Consider the following 22,550-nt stretch of genomic DNA (forward strand, 5'->3'; position numbering starts at 1 on the left):
ATCTGTTCCAACATCTCATATAAAACCAAAAGGTACTGCTACCTAAGTTAACTACAATTGTCCTTTCCCTCCCAAGCCCCCTACTATTAACAAAAACTGGAATTAATAAATGTAGAATAACTTGTATACCTAAACTACAACCCTGACAGTGGGAAGTGAAAAACTTTATTTTAAAGGCAAAGTGACCCTTCAGTTTTTTTAAAAAGTACTACCCTCAAACATTTAGTGACAATTTTTATTTACCTGAAAATTTATTTTGCTGCCCCTCCCTCTCAATCTTTAGCCTACCAAGTTCCAAAAATAAATTTTACTCTGAACTAATTGACCTGTTCTCCAAATCTTAGCATGATAAATCACTACTGTCTACAAGACACTGCTACAACAGTTTAAAAGACAGAGTTAAAACATATGTTTTGAGTGTCCCTGTCCTTTAAGCATGCAAAAAATGTAAGCTTAAAGTTCACCCAGATTATTCTGAAGTATGCAGACAGCATGCACAATTTAATTTTTTTCATCCCTCTTTCCAAGTAAAGCCTTTAAAGACATCTGGCAATTTACAAAACATTATCTTTAATCAAGTATTATCTAAAGATCACTGTAACAGCCCCAGGTGCCTTTTCCACCTGCACAGTTCTCTTTCAGCAGGGTGTGTGGGAGTTACTAAAACTGCGAAAAACATGTTTTTCTGGATCTCTCTGGCACAGCTCTGCTGTCTAACTCAGAAGGAAGTCACCACACACAGTTTTGCCAGTTTGTGAAAGCTTTCACCATTTCACTCATTTATTCTACCTCTCATGTCAGTTCCATTGTTCCATAACAGTTAAGGTTTTACAGCCTCAAAATAATAAATGCATTTTCTGTTCACATTTTACAAGTCTATCCCGCATTGGTTTCACTTTTGAGAAGCAACAATACATGACTTTGAACACCTACTATCACATCAGTGACCTGCAACACCTAGGCAAGGTTTCTCTAAACAGCAAAGTTTAGCTGAGCAGTGAGTCAGGATTTCCTTCTGCAGTTCCATTTTAGTTTTTCCTAGAAAGATATATTCTCTGAGAATATAAAAGAGACAGCAAATGAAAAGACAGCAACTTGTACAGACAAGCCAGACAGAGATGCATCACTGAACAAGGTTTAGAGCATCCATGGCAGTGTTTCTCCAGGCATTCCACATCCTGCTGTTGATCTTGAGGACATGATGAAAATATGCTTCACTACTGCTTCCATTATTCTGCAACTTTATCCTTCTGAATTCTACTCATTGAAATGGTTTACAAATATATCAAAATTGACATGAACAGCCCTATTGTGGCCCCATTTTGCACTGGTTCCCTTGACTCCTATGTTTCTCCCCAAATATCACTACAGCCACAATCTCATGTATTACCAAACAACTGTTGCTGCTGTCTAGGACAGTACTTCCATCTTCACCATGTGGACCAGAATACACTGAAGTTGTGTGACAGGTCTGGTTTATTATTTTAAAAAGCAAATCATAACTCTAACGATGAGTAGAAGTAGACAATAAAGCAGTTTTTTCCCAGAAAACTGATATTAATGCATGTGAACTTGAACAATTCCAAAGAAAATGTCACATCTAATGGAATATTTTTGCTGCTGAAGAAATGTCATCATTTGAAACCAGATCTACAGGGCAGCAAACAATCATTAAGATGCTTTATTGACAATATCCACTCACTGCAAAAGTTTCTGCCTGCATACAGTTAGATCTTAGCTTTTCCATAGTGTTTTATTGGCAGTGGAAAATGCATCAGTACTTTATTGAAAGCAATAAATAATACTGTGATAAAAACAGTTCAAAAGTAGACTGTACATATTGTTACATAATTTGAAAATACACAAAAGATTAATAGAAAAACAGAACAGTAACAATGAATTTCAGTTTTACAAGCAAGTTAAAAGTGGAAAACAAAATAAGAAAAAAGACATGCTATATATATTTTTGCATAATAAATAATGCACCATCTGAACAGATTCTTGCTGGCTTTTTAATATGCCATTTACAAGTGTCAGATACATTTTTTACTCATACAGTCCAAAATGGCTACAACCATCCAAATTAAAGTCCAGACAAGTCTTTAGAACAAGTTTACAAAACACATAGGATGACTTACATAAGAAAAGTAAGGCCTTTATTAGAAGATGCACTGCTTTCATTTTCAGCCCATTGTACCTTCATCTTTCACTACTCATTTGACAGGAGGCTGCAGTGCTTTAGGATTGGTCCATTAAAACTGGTTCCACCAGTGTCTTTCCACCAAGTGTTTTCAAGCAAAAAGGTCTAGGACAAAAAACCTCTCTGTGGCCTGTGGCTCACAACCAGGAATCATTACGAAGTCTATCTTCCTTAGGGAAGGAAAAGCAAAAATAAAAACAGTCCTCGGTTTATGGCTTGTTTTCAGTCACTGTGAAGAGTCACTACACAAACACAGCAGAGGGTGTTAGGACTGAGGCAATCACTCCTACAGCATGTCCCGCAGGGTTAAGAGTTCATCCCAGCTTTTCAAACCAGTTCTACTTTAAATAAAGACAAATTGCCACTACTTGGTACATCCTCTGTGTGGAAAGGTACAGCTTTGAGAAGAACAACACTCGTGTACCGTCCCTCCTACATCAACAAAGGCTCACCTGAAAAAAAGCTGGACTTGTTTTCAGATCTAAGCTAAGAGCTCCAAAAGACAAAATATATACTGCTTGGTGTCATGATACTTTTACAAAGGTATTAAAATCCTTTTCACCTTCAGTTTCATTATTAAAAAACAATGATAATTACAGTAACTGCATAATTTACAAAAACCCTATATTGCTCATAGGGACACATACATACAAGCATTACAGTACATTCAGTTGGAAAGACTAAAATTAGAATTAAAAATCAGCAATGATTTGATTTGTAGACTGAATAGAAACAGAAAAAGTAAGTAACTATATAAATGAGAAGTCACATAAATATAAGAAACATTTAGATTCTAAAATATTTTCTCTATAGTACTCATGAATTTATTTGCTAATTAAAAACTCTGTAATAAAATATCTCAAAGTGTCCATTTAACAAGTATTAACAGGTTAAAGGTTCCAAATGTTCAAAATGCTGCATATCACCGGTAGAAATAGTGTGGGTAAACTGCAAAAAACAACAAACAAAAACAACACAAAAAGAAAAAAAAAACACAGAAGATTCCATTAGCAGGTTTTAATCACCATTTCATTCCAAGATTGTCACAAACAACTCAGCAGTGCAGCAGTGATGCACAGAATTAGTGCCATGCCATGCTGGATATCATTTTTATTGCCTCCTCCAGCTGCAACGCAAATAAAGCAATGAGGGAAAATATTTCTGCCTCGAGGATTTCCATCCCACATCATCTGACTATAGAAAATTCCTGAACCAGGGAGAAGAATCTGGGGTAGAGGAGACTTAAAACTTCAGTTTCTTGCAACTAAAATTACTTTAAGAGAGCCCCTGAGATTATGAACTGACACACTCAGAGTCTGAGCTGCTATGTGCAAGAGTTTCCTCTCTCAGCATTTCATATCTAAGGACTCTTTAGAACTCAACACATACATGCAAAAAGGTTCTGAATTTGAAGAAGCAAATACATGAGTTGAAAGGGATGCTACCAGTAAGAAGAAAGAAGTTGTAAGCAGAGAAGACAGACAATTTACAGTCCATGAAAGATATCACTAAGGGGAAAAGACCCACTAAATTGACTTTAAAATTCACTGTAGAAAAAAAATTCATTTGAGATTTGCTTGCAAAATGAGAGAAGTACTGTGGCATGAGAAAATAAAACAGAGGCTGCTGCAGAAATGTTCCAGATGCTGGAGAAAGACAGGACTACAGATCTTTCACAAGCCAGAATACATGGATTTTATGTTAGAACACATCAAACTGCCTTTTATCAGCAGCACTGCTCCCAGCTCCCCAGATTGAGGCTGCAGGTAGCTAAATCCAAACAGCTAGCCTAAGCAATCACAGTGGCATGGAGTGCCCAGGAACTGGGAAACTGCAATTATCCCAGTAGCAATTCAATACTGAAGCATGTTTTAGTGGGACAACTCTGACCAGGCAAAGACTTTGAGAGAGCAACAATCTGAGCTACAGTGTCACACTCTGGATTATTTTCTTTCCATCCCTAATTTATTCTCTTTCTCCCACCTCCCCACGTCCACTAGCTGTGTTTCATCCAACCTTTGATTTCAACACTTTCTATAGAACTATTTAGCACAGGTCCTTTTGGAGGCTGTTTAAAAAACCTCACAAGAACTGAGTACTGACAAAACATGGTATTTCAATTTCACAGTATTCAGTTGTTGTAGGAAATAAAGTTGGGATTTTCAATAAAATTACCCACTCTGAAAACCTGGACTGTTTTCTAAGTGTGTAAAACCACTGTAGGAAAATCCCTGCTGTTTTATTTCATAAATAGCTATGTCAGTGTTATTCCTATCAGCTTTACTCACCAGGAGAAGGCTTTAACAGGAGTAGGTCCTTACTGTAGCAGAATCCAATCTTTGTGTTCCTGATACACTGCCTATTCCAAGAAGCATGGGAAGACATGCAGAACACAGCATGCATGTTAGTTTAAAAAAAAAAACCAAAAAAACAAAAAAACAAACCTCCACAGCAATGGTGATTACAGCTTTGGTACTCACCCAACTCTAAGGTTACAAGTTAGAAAAGCAGAATTTATTTTACAGTCTACTACTTGTTCCAGGGGCTAACAAAAAGAATTCTAAAATAAATCTGCTTGCCAACTAGCATAGAGAAATTAGCAAAGGTGACTTTGTAAGTTATTTACTACTTTATGTAGTTTGTAATTATTAGATAATTCAAAAAAAAGCGGTTTTACATGGTTAACTTCCTTTCATTTATAGAATTTTCCACATTAATTCTGGTAAATATTTTGTGCTAGTGACAGTATCTAAAATTTAGAAGAGCTTACTGAGACTAGCACCAGATACAAAAATTGGTTTTTTGAGCTTTATGAAGAAATAAGAGTTTTCAGAACCTGAGGCAACTCCAACAGATTGTATTCTCACCCTGTCTGTTCCAATAAATAAACATTTCATACATGTTTCTACATGTCTTTTGTAAACTAAATTCAAGTCAAAGTTTATTCTTATGTTGCTACAAGATATGGTTTTAAAACAGACAAGATTCCTCATGTGACAGGTGATCAACTTCCACTTCCAGAAGGGATTTTTGGGGTCTGCTTTTCTTGGTCTGGGTTTTTTTAATTCATATCTGTGTGTGCACACATATACCCAAAGATCATTAAGTACACAGCAATGAATGAAATAGTGATTTCAAGTATGGTCAGTACTGAAGTGACCACTGCAGGGGGGTTAATGCACCTGTTACTGAAGTTGTACTCATCTCAAAATTATCTGCGGGGATTGACTCACATTATTTTTTAATGCATTTTATTGCATTTCAGAAGTAGGGCTCATATTGGTCTAATTGCTGCTAATCAGAAATTAAGCATCATGTGGATTAAAAGACTCCGACTAAGCTGTCATTTTACTTTCCTGAATTACATTTATTTCTAGCTATGACTCTCATTTTGTTACTCCAGTGATGTAAAAAAGAAACTCCATCTCTAGTAGAGCTTCCTGAAATGACAAAGCAACCTATGGTTAAACACAGTGTTATAAATACAACCATGCACAAGGCAGATGCTTTTATGCAGCAAAAAGGTCATTCTGACTTAATTTCTCTGGAATCTCAGGCAAAAAAAAAGCACATCATGCTTAAAATTATACGAAATCAATACCATCAATCTGCATCTTCTTTGGCTGCATAGAGGGTGAAGACATTGAGGTTGTAACTCTGAAATTTGCAGGAAGAGTCTCTGCTGATCCAGTAGCTAAACCTCTTATGTCCTTTGGTCTAAACTTCTTTCTCCACGAAGGTGCTCTCCTAAAGCTCTTATCATCATCCTGTCATATTGACAAACAACATTAGCAGTGCAAAAAATGTGGGATTGCTACTGACATTAAAAGGATTGCTGACAAACTTAAGTATACGTATCACCACTGAAGGAGGTAATTGTGAGGAAATAAAAAGTGTATTAAATACTGCATTGCCAAGCAGGATTTTCCTTAAGCACTTGGATAAAGGTAACTTAATTACCCAAGTGCATTTTCCTTCTGCTGTTAATATATTTGCATCTTTCAAGCAATATTCCCACCTCAGAAATATAATGCTGAATTTACTAAATACAGTTTAAGTCCCACTTCCAAAAACATCTTTGGCAGAGAAAGCATTGTGTCAATGCAAATATACCCACTGGGCAGTTCCATCTGACAACTTCCAGTTTAGAAACAGTTCAATCCTTTGAATGCTGTTTCACCTCAGATTTTTTCCCTTGTACAATTAGGAGATAAGTGTCTATATTATTTGAAGAGATCTTCACAACCAAACTGCCCTGTGCCACTATAACAGAGCAAACATCTGTTCTCTCAAAGCTCCTTTTGCAGTTTGAAATCTTCAAGGAAAATACGTTAGAAAACCATCAATGCTTTCTGACAGGTTGTTAAAAACTTGGTAGAGCTTCACATGGGAACAGAGCTGTCAGGAGCTTCCCCTTCCCCTGTCCTCTTCCTCATCCCAGCACCAATATTTTTGAGACTGGTTTCCTGAGCTGGTTAACCACAGAAGGTTTTTGTCACTTCAGCCTTAATCTGGAACACTTTTGCCTACATGTGCTACCACATCAAATCCCATCAGCACCAAAGATGAGGCAGCATGGAGCTAATTAAAGCTCTCCTGGGGAAGTAACACCAGCTTGAATCTGTCCACTGGAATACTATCTCCTCTGTGCTGTGGGTGCACAGAACAGCCTCACACACAGTTTTACACTCATTTCTGTGCAGTTTATACAATAAGATCACAGGCTGCCCAACAAATTACTTTGATATGTAAACACACCTGTGGTCTTTTGCACCAATATGAATCAAAATTAACATGAGATTTCTTAAAAATCCCTCAACACTCTTTAGGATAAAGTGCCTTTCTCTATCACAGCTTGTTCACTGCAGGGCTGGTCACTAATTTTCCCGTATTTTAAATAAAGAGGAATCAGCCCAAAGTGCTGCTATTAGACATTAACCATGCAAGCTAGAAAACAAAACTTACAAATCTTCCCAATACTTTCATATTCAAAGTCATCTTGCCAAAATACACAAACCCTGCTGTATTTAGAAACTGCCAGAGACAAGGAGTTTCAAGTTAAGGTTTCTGGCACTATTCTGTCAAAAGCTTAGAAAGATTCAGGCTAAATTCTTTCACTGAGCATTTCTGATAAAGCTTCCAGGACCATAAAATGGGTCAACAACTCGAGTAACTTACTTCATCAAGTCTTCTGTCAGTGCCCATAGCAAGAAGGTTATTGAATTCCCTCTCCAGAACAGCACGAGCCTGAAATTTGTGGTATGAAAGAAATGGAAGTTAATTCCAAAAGATTAGTAATTAGTAACCTATACTGATTTAAAAAACTTGATAGGACCCAAATTTTTTAGTGCTTTCTTATCAGATTAATAAACATACCCCATACTTGAAATGTCAGGACTTGAAAAGTTACAATTTAACTGGTAACATATTAAAAATTTAAGGAAGACTTAACAGCTCCCCTCTACTTGTGGCATGGAAGTTCATGATTCTGCCTCAAACTTAATTATTTCAGAGTAAATACTAGCAAACTACAAAACTGATGAGTTTCACACTACTGTTGTGAAGATGGGCCATGAGGAAAATATTCAAACAATTTTTTTCTCAAGCAGATTTACCAATGAGAATTGTTATTAACAACTAGAAAACCATTAGAAAATCACGATTTTAAGTTTTTGTCTTGTGTGACAACAGACAACTTTGCATTGCTAAAGTTTCTAGATGCTCTTAACAGCAAAAAGAGCCGAACAGCTCCATTGTTAACCTTCCTAGGAGGCCTCATCCTTGCTTACCTGTGTGTTTTGAGTGGGGATTTGCAGCAGGAGAGCTAATGCATTGTAATCAAAGGATTCATCTAAGGCCACAAGTGCACCGTGAACTCCGCTCTCGAGCAGGTTGTTCGCATATTCCTTAAGGCCAATGGACATGACCCAGTGGATCATCCTCTCATTGCTCCACACAAGGACATCTAGGGAGGCAAAACCACAGTGCTAGGCTCATTACAACACCACTTCTCTGAACCAAATCATCCACAGTCATGAACTGGATAATTGGAGGGTAAACATATTAGAAGTCTGATGGGTGACGTTTCACACCAGAATTTAAATATTCCAAGGAGCAATCCTCTAGAGGCAAGAGATGCACCCACATTTGGGAAGTGAAAAACAACCCACCAGCCACAACCCTGGTTTGGTTGCTGCCAGTTAGTTGTGACTCCTAGGAATGATCTCAGGCGTAATTAGCAAGTTAATCACCAAAAGGTATCAATGCTTTAAAAGGAAAAGGAAGAGCAGACAAAGAACCTTCTAAGCAAGTTTTTATACTCATATATCAGAAAATACTTTGATATTAGGCAGGGAACAAAATTTCTATGGGAAATCTTGGAAAATTATGAATTCCCAACCCTGCTTTCCCTTATTCCTTCTCTCTTGTACAATAATGACCATGAATCTGGAAGATATAAATACTTAAGTCACTTGGATATTTTTTCATCAACTGCTGGGCATTAAAAGTTACCAGCGACAAACAGCAATAAGATTATGCAGATGTAAAGTTATGTAGAAATGGGGAAAATTAGAAAATGGGACACCCCCCCCAACATGTTCTTAGCTTTCATTCTCCTAAAACATTCCCTTTCAAACTTTAGAGCAGTATGAGTTTCAAAAATGTTCACATTTGTAGCAAAAGTAAATGATTTAATGATGTGCTTTATCATTCAGTGTTCAGGACCTACATCCAGACATGCCTAGTGCATTTAACACTTGGTATTTTATAAATGGTTCCATCCTCTAAAGCCTTTTCTTTGTTCACTTTTGAGGCTGATCAGTGAAAACATGGTAGAATCAGACTGAGGTGAAGACAATGCACTAACCCTTAATTTCATTCTGGCTTTCTTCTCTTTTTCTTTCTAGCTCTTTTCGATCGTAATTCAGTCTTCGGAGGCACATAATTCCACACTGAAAACTGTTTCTGTTTGGACATGAGGGAAAAAAAAAAAAAAAAGAGAATAATTATTTAGAGATAATGGAAACATTTAACTGGGTGAGGTTTCCAGCTTCAACATCCTTACCTGTGAAAGCTGTCCACCATTTTCAGCTGCCCACGCAGGTCTTTTTTAGTTAAGTGATCCAGCATCCGAGCATCCACCAGACATTCCATGAAGTAGCTGCGGTACTGAGGGAGCCCCAGGCTTGGCAGCCACTCATTGCCAATCCACTCATGGTTCATGTCACCATAGGCTAATGTCTGGTTTGAAAATAAAATAAGGGACAAGCTTATTGAAATGGGAAATGAAAAAATAAAAGCTGTTTTAGACAACCTATTTTAAAGACATCACTTATTTGATTTTTGGTCTGTAAAACTAAGCACATCAGAATACTGAATACTACATGTGTGTTTTCCAAAGAAAACATCCCCATGGCAAAAAGCAAGTTCAGATATTCACATCAGCAAGTAAAACTGCCTCAATTTATACCAAGAAATAGCATGACAAAATATGCATGGGCTAATAAAATTTTACAAGAGACTAATCTACATGATTGGATAGGAAGAGCCATAGAATTTCATTGTGTTGAGATGTTGTAAATTCTCTCTTGAAAACTGGGGGGGAATCTTATTTTTCATGTGAAAAATATTTCATTTTTATTTTACTTTATTTTTTTAAAGGAAAGATACCAGAAAAGTAACTGCAGGCCTTTTAAAATACTGTTTTCAGAAACTGATAAAACCCTGCTACTGAAGAAAAAGCCATTATAAATACTAGTCCTTGTCCTAAAAGAGACTTTCCTCATTACAGTTTTGATCTGCAAATCACCCATCATTTTTTTAGAGAAAAAAATCTATAAAGATAAGAGTTTGTAACTACATTCCTAATCACTCCTTGGGCAGCAATACCCAGAAGCTCCTTTTTTTCAAAAGTATAACAATTCTAATTTTTCTGTTAAAAGTCAAAACCTGTATTTCTCCTCTAGAGGAAGCACCTTCCAGAAAGGAGCATGGCCACAGGGAAATGCACCTCTCCAAGCCATCAGAAGGTGGAAGAGTGAAAGAACTCCTTACTCTGGGTCTGTTATTACTGACAATCAACAAATGAGTAGCTGAGATATAGTTAATTGGACTTAAACCAGGCTTAAGCTGGAGGGCAGTCAAAAGCAAGAACCCATACTGTCCAAAGATATGTATCATGGGTAAATCCCAAGTTTTGTTTCTATCCCTGTATAAATACTCAGCTACATCAATGCTTCAAAATACAATTAGGATTTGCCACCACTTTAGGGCAAAACAATCAATCAAGGGGGATTACAGAATTAGTGCATAGAAATCTACTTAACCATCCAGGGCCAGGATATCTTGTGTCACACCTGGGATGGTGGCTGGATTGGACAAGGACTTTCTGCACAGAGCAGATGTTCCTCTTGGAATTCTGGCTTCCTCAGAGAGCCATCCCCCACCAAAATATTAAAATTTAAACCACAAGTATTTCCCAAGTGTGCATTGTACAGAGATAAGCCTGCAGCTTCCCCCTCTCCCAATCCCCAGGTCACACCCAGAATCATTAAAAGATGCTGGCCTAAAGGAAAAACAGATTATTTCATGCTGTAATAATTGTGACAGTTTACATACAGTCTGTAATATTAGATAAAGTTTCCAACCTGAGCCCAGCTTCCCTCCTCATCTTCCTGTTAGGTGGTTAGGAAAGCAAAAGAACACACACATATTAGTGGTCATGTTTAGTAAGGAGGTCAAAGTTAATGGTGCACTGCAAGACTCTAAATCTACTGCATACCAAAAAAATCTAGATAAAGCAAGCATCATGCAATATAAAAAATTATACACAAGGCACTTATTTTTGTATGAGAAGTTGCAAACCCCATCTACTGATTTAAGTTTTCTGGAGAGAAAAAATTTCTGCACCAATAATTCAATTTGTCTATTTGTCAATCAAGTCAGAGCTCCATTTTACAGATTAGAGTTTTGTTTACAATCTTATCAGCGTTGATTTTTTTTTTTTCCTCCCTTCTGGAAAAAAGCTATCAAGATGCAGATTACAAGGTTAGTAATTAGAAGAAGCAATGATCCATAATTTTAGTGCATTAATTTGAAGAAAAAAAAAAAAGCAAAAAAAGTACTTGATTCAACTGTTCAAGAAGTAGGAAAAGCACTCTAAGGTAGAGAAGTGGCAACACTGTAAACTAACCGTTTGTTGTGTGGCTGTAAGATTTTCCATCTCTTCATGTGTTACCCAGACATTTCCCGTGGTCTAATATGAGCCCACAGGGAATCAATCCCATCCAGTGAAAGGAAAGCAGTAACAAAGAGGAGAGGTTGCAGAACAGATAAGCAATCGGTACATGTAAGGAGCAGGCATGGGCAAAGCAATGGTCTCTAGGTCAGGTACAGCTACTGACAGTCATGGCATGCAATAAAAGCCTACTCACAGGGATCAACTTCCTTCACAGGTATTAACAAAACTGAGCAGCAGAAACAGCTGACAGGATTTAATTAATGGGTAAACACTTGGCTCTGCTCTTATCCGAAAAATACATTTGTAATCTAGCACAAAACCCCTGGAAAAACTTTAGACTGCAGGGCAGACAGATTCATGAGAGAAAACTCCCACTAAGTGCCTAAATTTAGGCACTTATAGTGGTCACTATAGAAATACAGATGACTCCTAGATCATGTAGTCTGAATTAATTGGAGTTAATCACTTTATAGCTGTATTAAAAGATCCGCCAACTATCCTACAAATATCTGTGCACACTTGTATATTTCATCTGTATTTTAAATTCTCTGGAGGCCAAAAGATGAGGCAAATAACACAAACTCTAAATACTTTGCATTATGTACTTAGACTGAAATAAATTTATCTTTTCCTCAAGAAAAAAAAATTGCAGTTATTCCTTTAGTTAACTTCCATGGAAGGAAGGAACAGTCTGTATTTAAGTAATGTGTTCCTTTCCAGAAATTCTTAGTAGAAGTTCAGTTCTAAGTTTACAGTCAAATGTGGGGAAATTCTAAGTATTTAATGCTGCACGAGTTTTCTTACCGTCCTTGAGGTGGGAGGGGCAGAGGGGCTGGTTAGGGACATGATTTCCTGGATGGCCAGGCGGAGCTTGAGCCTGTGCAGGGGATTGCTGATGCCGATTTCCCGCTGGATTTCTGTGTCAGACAGGGCTGACATGATAGCACCGCTTTTCACATTGGCTCGGCAGGCAGCCACGTACCAGGCTGGCATCCCCACCCACAGCTGGAACACAGAAAGAAGGATATAAACAGGATATGGAAAACATTCCTGCCTCCAAATCTGCAGAGTCTATGCAAGTCTGTATATTGAGGGGGCTTTTTATTCATTTTGGGAGGACCACTCACCTCCAGCCACACCACCACAGTGGGCCCATCCCACTGTGCAAAAGGCAAACCCTGTCTTCTGGCTTCCTCCAGCAACTCGTGCCTACAATTACAGAAATAGTCATTAGTTATAATGGATGTCACAATTTCAGCACTACACTCATGTCACTGCCTTCTTTCCAATAGTTAACTTATTCCCTTCCCAACCATCCTTTTCTGATCCACCCCCTCAAGCAGGTATAGCACATGTACAACCACTACATAGGGATGAAAGCTGAATTGGGCAGGAAATCTGAGAACAGCAGAGGTGTGGATCTTGCCTTTCAGAATTTGGTGTCTGAAGCCTCTACTTGATACTCTACCCAACACTCCCAACCCAAAGTAGAGATGTCAAGCCTACTGGCAATCAAGATTCGCAACTGCTCAGTTTTCTGCCCAGAAAAGATGAACCAAAGCAGTCATTTCTCCTCAGCGTGTGCAGATTTGAAACCTGTGGCAACACATGAATACATCAGACATGCCTGTCCATCAGGCTATGAGGGCTGGACACTGGGCCAGCAACCATTTCAGTGGTGAACTTCAGCCTGTCAGAACATCAGGCACAGAATTGCCAAACATAACACTGGTTGTGTGAAGCTATCTTGACAGGCTGTGTACTGAAACTCAGCTTTCATCTTCCCTGATGACACCATTTCCTTTGTTGTTTTGAAACAGATGTGCCTGAAGTTTAATATTGACAATTCAGCTCCCAGAAACAATGGATGCTCACAACGTTCCTATAAATAGCTGCCCAAAATGTACGATAAACCAAAGGACAAACACTAGAACTGTGGGTAAAAGCATGCAATGCTACTTGGATATGCCTGGCTGAAAACATGGAGAAAGCCTAAAAAAAGCATTTTTATACTGCCTTTGAAAGCCAGCTGTCTATGGTTAAATCTTCACTCATTCTCCTTTGAAAATCTGAAAAAACAACTTCCCCTAATTATTCTGATTTTACTGTTCTTTATTCATGCCTGCCAGTGTAGAATTAAGCTTTGCAGCAATACTAGAGAGTCAAGATCCTATGTATTTACCATTTTCTCACTATTTAAATCAAATAAAATCTCTTTGCCTTTTGAACTGTCTCACTGGATAGATCTAAGATGATAACATTTTTAGAAGTTATGTAAATTAAAATACACAAGGTTCCTTGAAGTGTGATTACTGACAGTCAAGGAGCTTTTTTTGCTACTCCTACAAAATGGAAACACAGCATTCAGCTCTTTTAGACACTTCTGAGACCCTCATGTTATATTGGTAGGTGATTAAATATTAAAAAGCAATCAATGAAGCAATAAATATACTAGCAACTGCTTTATCAATAGACAGCACTTCCGCACCTGCAGACCAAAAAATTCCTGCTGCTCTGGAAGAACCTCCCAGTAATTTGTCCTAATTAAATGTGCTTCCCAGGAATGGGAAAAGGAGAGGAAGGAAGGCACTGCCAGACAACTGGTTACAAATCATCATTCTAGGTACTGTTTTGGGATCCATCCATTAAGGTGGAACAGTGTTCAGCAGTCAACAGCACGACTGCTAAATTTCACTACCAAAGAAGACTATAAAAGCTCAGACATATTTGTACACTTCAAAAAGATACATATATTTCTAAATTGAGAATAAAGGATCAGCTATTTCCCTGCTACTGTGGAACATATTACATTCACTCCACAATTAATTAGCCCTGAACATATTTAGTTCTGCTTCTCTTCGTTGTTTAAAGACTTAAAAATTAGAAAAATAAATTAATAAGGTCATATGAAACACAGTTTGGTAAGAACAAAATAAAGGGCTTAATACTGTATTTGCCAGAAAGGAACACACAGTTTTTTCCAAGTACTTCAGCTTCCAAATTGGTATCTATGCCTTCCTTTTTGGTGGCTGTATTGCATGGAGTTCAGAGAGTACCAGTGTCATTTCTGATTGTTTTGTAAGTCTGATTGTATACTTCATGGTAACCATGAAACAGTGAATCCTTTGGAGCAAAATACAAGGGTTACATCAAAAATGTAAGGAGAGGTTATGATGCCAACTTGAAACTCATGGTGGTATTGTAGACAGAAAATGATTGTGTGATGGAGGAAAACACATAAAAATCTAAACAAATAAAGAAAAAAGTGTTCATGAGATGACTTTATGCAGAAATTATTCAATGGATCCAAAGAGGAAAGCAACCATGAAGTGGAAAATTAATTGCAGAATTTGTTCATGTGCAGTAAGAGATAAAAAACTTGCTTGCACAGGAAATCCTTAACCCCAAAGCTCAAGATGTAGCCCAGGCACAAAACATCTCATAGGAAAAATTCAGAAGCAGCTGCTGTTTCATTTGCAAATGATGCATTGATGGTTTTTTTCCTACAGCAGGAAGCTTCCCTTTTCCCACTATTCCCTTCAAACTCCACCAAGACACTTGCTGCATTCCAGCAAAATGTGATCAGATCCCAGAAAGATCACAACTGCCAGGCCAACTGAGTCTCACAGCCATTATACCAGCTAGGGAATGGGCAAAATCCGGCCCCATATCTTTGTGAGGAAAAAAACACTGCAGTGGTATCAGCAGTGTTAACAGACGGTACAAACCTGGCCCTTTGAAGGATAAAAGAACACCAAAGGAGTAGCTGGCTACTAGAATAACTCTTGTGTGATAAAACCAAGGCATAGATGTCTGGAGACTCAGTTAAAAACATGGCTGAGCTTCCCTTGGAACAGGAGCCCAAACATGCTGCTGCAAGGGAGGAAAGCTTGTTGTTAGACACATTCCAGAGGCACCTCACAGCAGCTGGGGAAGACAAAAGCTGTGGTCACAGGGAGTGAGAAATTATGTCAAAGCTGCAGGTGATGCCTGATGCAGCAGAGACTGCACAGGACTGTCTAGAGACCGTGTGAAATATCTGTGTTCAGAAGGGCTCTTGGCAGGAGAGCACACGCTCACCCCACAAGGAAAATAAAGCAGCCTGGAGCAACCTCACTTTGTCACTGGATGAAGACAGCATGGGAATGCATACATGTGGAGCTCACAGCCAGAGGGAAATGCTGTATCCCAGATTTCTTGGATGGAACTGAAAAGGACTGATTTGGAAGAAGTTCAGAAAACAGTAAACACTGCAATGTGGGGAAGAGAGTGATACTGATGGAAGTGACAGAGCTTCAGGGTGTATAAAAACTGAGAAGCAACAGTTGTAAAACATGAGATAGAAACAGGCAGAGCATCAGGGGAAAGTTAATACCTTTATTTGTGACTGAGTTTGGGGACGTAGTGTTTCATATGTGAGTTACTTTAAATTTAGGTTGCCTTCCTTTTTGATGAATACAGTACTAAGTTGGTTTTGCTGTACACAGAAAAGCACACAGTTGTGGCAAACACTGTCACTACCACAGCTCACACAGGAGGTGAACACGGCACTATGAACGACTTAGGTTTAGTAAACACCAAACGACACTTTTACAGAAATACATCTGCCTTGGAAACACAAATACCTACTACTGCTAAACAACTTTCCAATCCCAGATTAGAAAACTAATTCTAAGAGGGTTTAATATTTCCACTATAAAAGCTCACACCATGCAAATTAAGACAAGACACCAAACTAGTTTTCACACTGAACTAGGTGGCACTGGATTTATTTCAGCAACACATTTCTTTTGAATCTAGTATTTCCTCTCATGATCAGACTTTTTTGAAGAAAGATGTTTTAATATATTGCTAAAAAATCCAAATGGGTTTTATCATACTTGCACAACAATTCTAATAAAAATAAATACAAACTTACCCTGATTTTGCACTACCACATCAAATGGTAAAGAAAAGGAAAATAAAATAATGAAAGACAAACAGAAAACTAGGATTAAACTGAACTCAAAACACCAGACAAATAATGTGTACTGTAATTTAATTCTGTAACTATAAATAGGTTTTTGTTAGCAGACACTGAACCCTGCCCTCAGTCTGTTTGTGCACATGCAAGCAGAAATCAGAAAGATAAATGAGCAAATAGGGATTAGAGACAGCTATAAATAGAATGAACTGTCATTGTTCCAAGCATTCAGGTAGCTGGAATTCTTTTTGCTGAATACAAGGTTTCGTAAGCAAACCATCAGTCAGAATTTGTTTTAACCCACCCTCCTCCAGTATCAGACTGAAAAGCAATTTAGAGCAGCTTTACCACTTTTTTGTTTTGATAAGGAGCATCTCAAGAAGGCAGCAAGGAATCTTTGACCCCTTGTGGTAATATTGCTTCCCATGTTCAGAAAACCACTCAGGATTCTGAACAGTTGCATGAAAGCATATTACTTGGATTTTTCAAAGGACAGACCTAGATTGCATTAATTTCACTGCATGGTAGAAAACAGAAGGTTCCCGGGAAACCTTAGAGCCCTTTCCAGTACCTAAAGGAGCTGTGAAAGAGATGGAGAGGGGCTTTGGAAGAGCTATGGAATGCAATTCCAAACTAAAAGTTTTTATTTGTTTAAAAGAGACAGCTGCCTTTTAAGCCATCTGCAACATGCAGCCATAAATTATATTTTAAGTAATGCCAGTAAATTTTTGAAAAGCAGAATGTTTACAAGAAAAGCCATAATTTATCTGCAACTGCACTTCTTGCATTTCTTAAAGCAAGACAATATGGATTGTTTCACTTGAGAATGAAACTTGTGGCTGGTATTGAGAAATACCTATATTGCTCAAAGAACAGACCTTACCACTATTTATATATGACCAGACTAAAACTATTTATTCAACCAAGATGTGGTATGACTTTAAAGCACTGTAGAAAAGGGAAAATACCAGATCATAATAATATATGATTGCCTTCAGAGCAGCAGTCTGAAGAAAAACAGCTGAGCCTTCTGTTATCCAAATAAACCCACATTCCATTCTGACTTTTCAAACCAACACACTGCTGGTTTTCATTAGCAGCCACCAGGCATTATTCGTATTAGTTAATAGAACTTAGGTACTGCAAGAAATCCCTCTCAAAGGGAAAATTAGCACCCTTTCTTTTCAACATTTACTGTCTGTCTTCAGAAGGGAAGGGAAGTCTGATCTTCATCATTTTTTTGACAGCTGAACAGAACAGAAGCAGCAGAAGTTTGAGGTATATGGCTCAGCACTGGGGGGAAAAATGCAAGGAATGCCTGATACTACTTATATAAATATGAGTGTTTCCTGTATTATCATATAAGCATCAAGTCAAGATTTCCACCAGTAGCAGTATCTTGTTTTTCACCTATGATTAGCCTTTGCTTCATCTGTTCCAAGTCTGGAAACAACAAAGCATGTAAACAGACACTCCAAAGGTGAGCAGTAAACTAAAGATTTTCTGGGACAGATCAAAAAAATTCTCATGACTGCATACAAAATGCCATAAAAAAAGAAACAGTCACAATTGATTAAAAAAAAATAAAAAATAAAGAAACCAGGGATATATGCTGCAAGGAAAAAGATTTAAACAGAAGTGAAAAAATTAGTGAAGAGAGAAGCTGCCAGCAGCTGTAACACAAAGGGATGGAGAAACGAAACAGGGATAGCTATACACAGGGATGTCTGCACAGTTTTCTCATGCTTCCCTTCTGTCAATTCCTCCACACTCTGGAGCAAAGAACAGCTAAGGGCAACTTTGGGAAATTTGCCATTTGAATTAAAGGTACTTTTAATTTATTATATTTAATAATTCCCAAAGCAGGTATGAAATATAATAATTTAGGGAGAATCTGGTTGAGAGTCCACTTCTATCTCCAAATTTCTTTATTACAGTAGACCAACTGTAAGTTTTCTGCTTAAATTCTTTTCAAACTTACCATGACCTATGCTGCTATTAATGTTCTGGAAAAATAGTAAAAAAAATAAATTTACAGATGCTTCTTAGCCATAACACCATATTAGGAAAAAACACTCCAAAACCAAACAAAAAATAAAACCACAGCATTTTAAAACAAAGCAATACATGAATAACACAGGATTAAAAATGTTTGATAACTTACTTCTTCTGCATTTTCCTGTTTTTCTCTGCCTGACCTCCAAGTTTGCTGAGACCTAATGCATCCTGAGAGGAACCATCTGCTTCTCCCATGCCACCTACAAAAAACACCAAACTCAAGTCACTCTCAATTTTATCCTTTGTAGTATTACTGATCAGAACCAAACCCCCAAGGCCATCTCTCTCACTGTGTAAGAAAAAGCAAACCAACCTTGTCCTAGAGATTCCTTGCTTCCTTGTCCAGGTCGTCCCTTTTCCTTCTTGCCAAACAGGCGGCCAATAGAGGATTTGATTCCCTTTTTTTTGGGGGCTTTGTGAAGGGAATCTTGGCTGCTGTTACTGCTACTAGGATTACTTGTTTGCCCATCTTGTGAACCTGTTGAACTGTACCAAAAAAGAGAGTCATAGAGGAGCCCATGTACAGCAAATGCACTAGAGACAACTTCAGGGTTCTGTGCAAGTTAATCTAAGTTCAGAACTCACTAATGACATTCAAGTTCAGCTCTTATGAGTTACAAAATGTTGAAGGCACAAGCTCCTGACAAAAAGGGGCAGACAGAGTTTGAAATACTTGAGTGGAATCCATCTCAGACACTTAGGTACTTTGAAAAGAGCATCTGTCAATCAAAGTGATGGCAATTTTGTGAGTTATTTCTCAATTTATAGCTAAATTACATCTTAAAGAGTTAAGAGTTACATTTTTCATATCCCAAGCATGGAGCAAACTTAATGCAGACTTTGAGTACCAAAAGAATTCCCATGAAGCCATTCTTAAGCATTAGCAGAATTTACATTCCTAATGTTTATGAAACACAGTCACCCATTCATGTGTTCACACTCCTGACTTTTGAGAAACACTTTAACACTCAGACTAAAGTCCTACAGGCTGAACAGCTCTACAGTTTGGGGTTTTATTCTGATGCTGTGGAACACTAAATTCCTGGTAGTTCTGAGTGATTTCCAGCTACTTACTTCCTAATGTCCCTGATATCTTCGTGGCTCACTGTGTGCAGAGCTCCTTTCTGGACTCTGTCCAGACGCAAAGACCGAGGTGATGAAGGTGGTGATGTCTCACATTTTATGGTGGTTTTGTCATCTCGTACCTCTTCCCTGGAAGCTGGAGACTGATGGAAAAGGAAGGAAAAGTTCAGGGACAATACAAAAACACAAAGGCAATACCAACACTACACAAAATAGTGAAAGGAAAAATCTTATTTCAGTGTTAAAGGATTACTCTTGCCCTTACCATTCTGCAGTTGCCTGTTTTTTGCTTGATTCCTTTCTGAATTTCTTGTTACCTTTGGTGACAAACTACTAAATTCAGTGCTAGCTACTAAAATAATAAATTAGCACTTATCTTTTATTCATTTATAGGGCTATCTATAAGAACTAAAGTAATGCCTTCAGCACCATAAAATGAATATACCTGTCCCCAGTTTAAGGAAGTGCAAAGACAAAACAACTAGAGACCTGTGGAAAGAATTATTAGCAAGATCATTGACTCTGCGAAGTCAGTTTCTACACACCTGTGTGCTACCAAAGTTTGAGTAAAGAAAGAACAACTTATTTGTGTGTACACTGACAGCTTTTAAAATTAATACTGAAGCACGAAGACTGCAAAGCAGTGGTTGCAAACAAAGCAGCACAACAGTCCTCCACACCAGCAAAAACAGGCAAACAAACACAAAAATCCACAAAACAAACCCACACTTAGGCTAAAATGATAAACCATAATCTTACTACAGAGCTACCCTGCAAATGCTTTATGCTCCTGTTATCCACTAATGAGTTTGGGGACGGAGGGAGATGAAGGGGCACACCATGAAATAAACTAAAGATTATTACCTTTCTACGGTGTTTCCTTAAATCACTAGGCTGACAGATGCATGCAAAGAAAAGAAATTTGGAAAAGCTGTATTTATTGTAAACTGTAGCACAGACCTGAGACAACTAGTACAGACAAAATATCTTAGGGAGAATATAAACAACAATTACAACAATGGCACAGAGAGTTACTGGGTATGAAGTACTCCTTAAATCACAGATTACTTAAATGCATCTCTCAAGTGAGAAAAAGGAAACAAAAAAATAAACACTTAGAGTTGGTTATCTACCAAAGTACCAGAGATGTTTGAATGTACTGGGACCATTGGCAAATTAGCACAAAATATGTGCATCAAAAAAAAACCCAATAAAGTGCGTGGGAGTGCAAGGTGTCACTTTGAAAAGGTGAGGACCTGCCTTGAACCTCCAGATCAGCCACAGCAGCCTTAATAAATAATCTGTCCCTCCTCACAACCCAGGGATTCCTGCAGCTGTTTCCTACACTCCACAAAAAGCAGCCAAGACTTAAGTAATGTCAGACTGCCAACAATAGCTCATTTCTATACAGTAACAGGATTCTGTTCTTTTTACAGCTTTCAAGTACTGGAATGTTTGAGCAGGAATTCACCACCGCTTTTATTTTATCCTTCCTCCACTGTACCTCACTCCCCAGGGAGTGCTCACCTCTGCCACTGAAGAGAACAAGACTTACACACACAGCTTATTCAGACTGATGCTGACAAAAGTTAAATTTAGATAATTTGTTTAATAGCTCTCATTATTTAAAATGGCTATAGCCAAAAATAAAGTTGGTCCCCTTTGAAGTGGGACAGGGGGGAGAGATGTAGTTTCCCTCCCACAAAGGATAACTTTTAATAGTTTTTGATTTAGAATACATGTAAATTTTGCAGCATTAATATGGAAAGTTTTGTTCAATCTGACTGTAGAGTACTACATGAATGAATCATAAGTTCAGTGAATTATAGAAGGGACCTTTAAAGATGATCTAGTCCCTGCTCAAGTTCTTGACAAAGCACTGCAGACTCATTTTGCCATTACTGGATCTTTCATCCATTAAATCTGATGAGCATAAAAATGAAAATTGTTCACCACATGGAATGAACTGCCCACAAGGACTGCTCAAGAGAGCTGTAGGCTTCACCATTTATCATGTTGATGCTTTTTAATCATGAGGGGATTTCATCTGACCGAGCTGCATAACCACTGGCATTAAGCTAATTTGCCTACATGATCAAAAACTAATGCAACTCTCTATTAAAACATTGGAAGACACAGCAGAACTCAGTCTAATAATTCATGACAGCTCTTCCTAAAGTTTCTAGAAAGCTCTTGTTCTCTAATTCTTGATTTCAAGCTTTCATGAATCAGTTGCCAGGTACAAAACCCATCAAACAACTGCAAACACCACATCAAGTGACCTCTGTTAGGATCTAAATGCACTATTAGATCTGAAGTGAACTTAATTACAGTTCACATTTTTTCTGATACATTGGATTTCCGACAAGACATGTTCCCCGATCTAGTTTTGGGGGAAAGAGCTACTTAAATTTGTATACAGTTTTCTGCATGCATCTTTAGCTTAACTAATTATTGTGAAATAGAAGATAGAACACTCCATAATCTGAATTTTGATAGCTGTTTTTAAGAAGACGACTGCTTGACCCTGGATATATAGCTAGAGCTAGTATAATGGTTTTTATTTTAATTCAAAGAAGGCAAAATTATTCCCTTTTATAAAAATAATAGGCTTTTTGGTATGTACACATTAATTTTTAAAAAACAGCAAAATTACTTAGCTGAAATACTTGGTTTTAACTGTTCATTTTACTTAAATTTATGTAAAAATAAGAAAGGGGGAAATTTGTATCTTAATTTTACAGATATGTTTTGTATGCATAAAACAGCTCCTAGAAGGATTCATCTTCCTCAGCAGTAATAGGAATGTCAAAAGAAGGAAACCATCTTTCTCTGCTCACTGAATTCCAAAGACTAAACTACTTTATCACCTACTAGGTCTAACAGATACTTCTTTTACTTATCTTTAGGCTTTAATTGCCTAAAACAGAACACTAGCACTCATTAATATTCAAACAGCAGTGATACTGTCCCAGTCTTCAAGATTAATATGCAAGTAACTTTTT

The 22,550-nt window shown here is 37.7% G+C and overlaps 1 protein-coding gene across 12 annotated transcripts in view; it reads right to left on the reverse strand.

The window, feature by feature from the left end:
* Positions 1-762: 762 nt before the first annotated feature.
* PPFIA1 (PTPRF interacting protein alpha 1) overlaps positions 763-22,550 on the reverse strand; it is a 53,675-nt gene continuing 31,887 nt past the window's right edge. For 3 of the 12 annotated variants that reach the window (XM_015631369.3, XM_015631368.3, XM_015631374.3), the window contains 15 exons: positions 20,410-20,439; positions 19,537-19,688; positions 18,776-18,948; positions 18,569-18,662; positions 12,569-12,650; positions 12,246-12,446; positions 11,394-11,456; positions 10,849-10,875; positions 9,267-9,442; positions 9,069-9,166; positions 7,990-8,165; positions 7,379-7,447; positions 5,802-5,967; positions 4,489-4,559; positions 763-3,148 (listed from right to left, as the gene is read on the reverse strand). In XM_015631369.3, coding sequence (XP_015486855.1) covers positions 4,501-4,559; positions 5,802-5,967; positions 7,379-7,447; positions 7,990-8,165; positions 9,069-9,166; positions 9,267-9,442; positions 10,849-10,875; positions 11,394-11,456; positions 12,246-12,446; positions 12,569-12,650; positions 18,569-18,662; positions 18,776-18,948; positions 19,537-19,688; positions 20,410-20,439 — 1,566 coding nt within the window. In that variant the 3' untranslated portion in view covers positions 763-3,148; positions 4,489-4,500. The remainder of the gene's footprint in view (positions 3,149-4,488; positions 4,560-5,801; positions 5,968-7,378; positions 7,448-7,989; positions 8,166-9,068; positions 9,167-9,266; positions 9,443-10,848; positions 10,876-11,393; positions 11,457-12,245; positions 12,447-12,568; positions 12,651-18,568; positions 18,663-18,775; positions 18,949-19,536; positions 19,689-20,409; positions 20,440-22,550) is intronic. The other 9 variants (XM_015631373.3, XM_015631380.3, XM_015631370.3 and 6 more) reach the window with 7 other exon arrangements.

This window comes from Parus major, chromosome 5 (genome assembly GCF_001522545.3).
Source record: "Parus major isolate Abel chromosome 5, Parus_major1.1, whole genome shotgun sequence".
NCBI lineage: Eukaryota > Metazoa > Chordata > Aves > Passeriformes > Paridae > Parus > Parus major.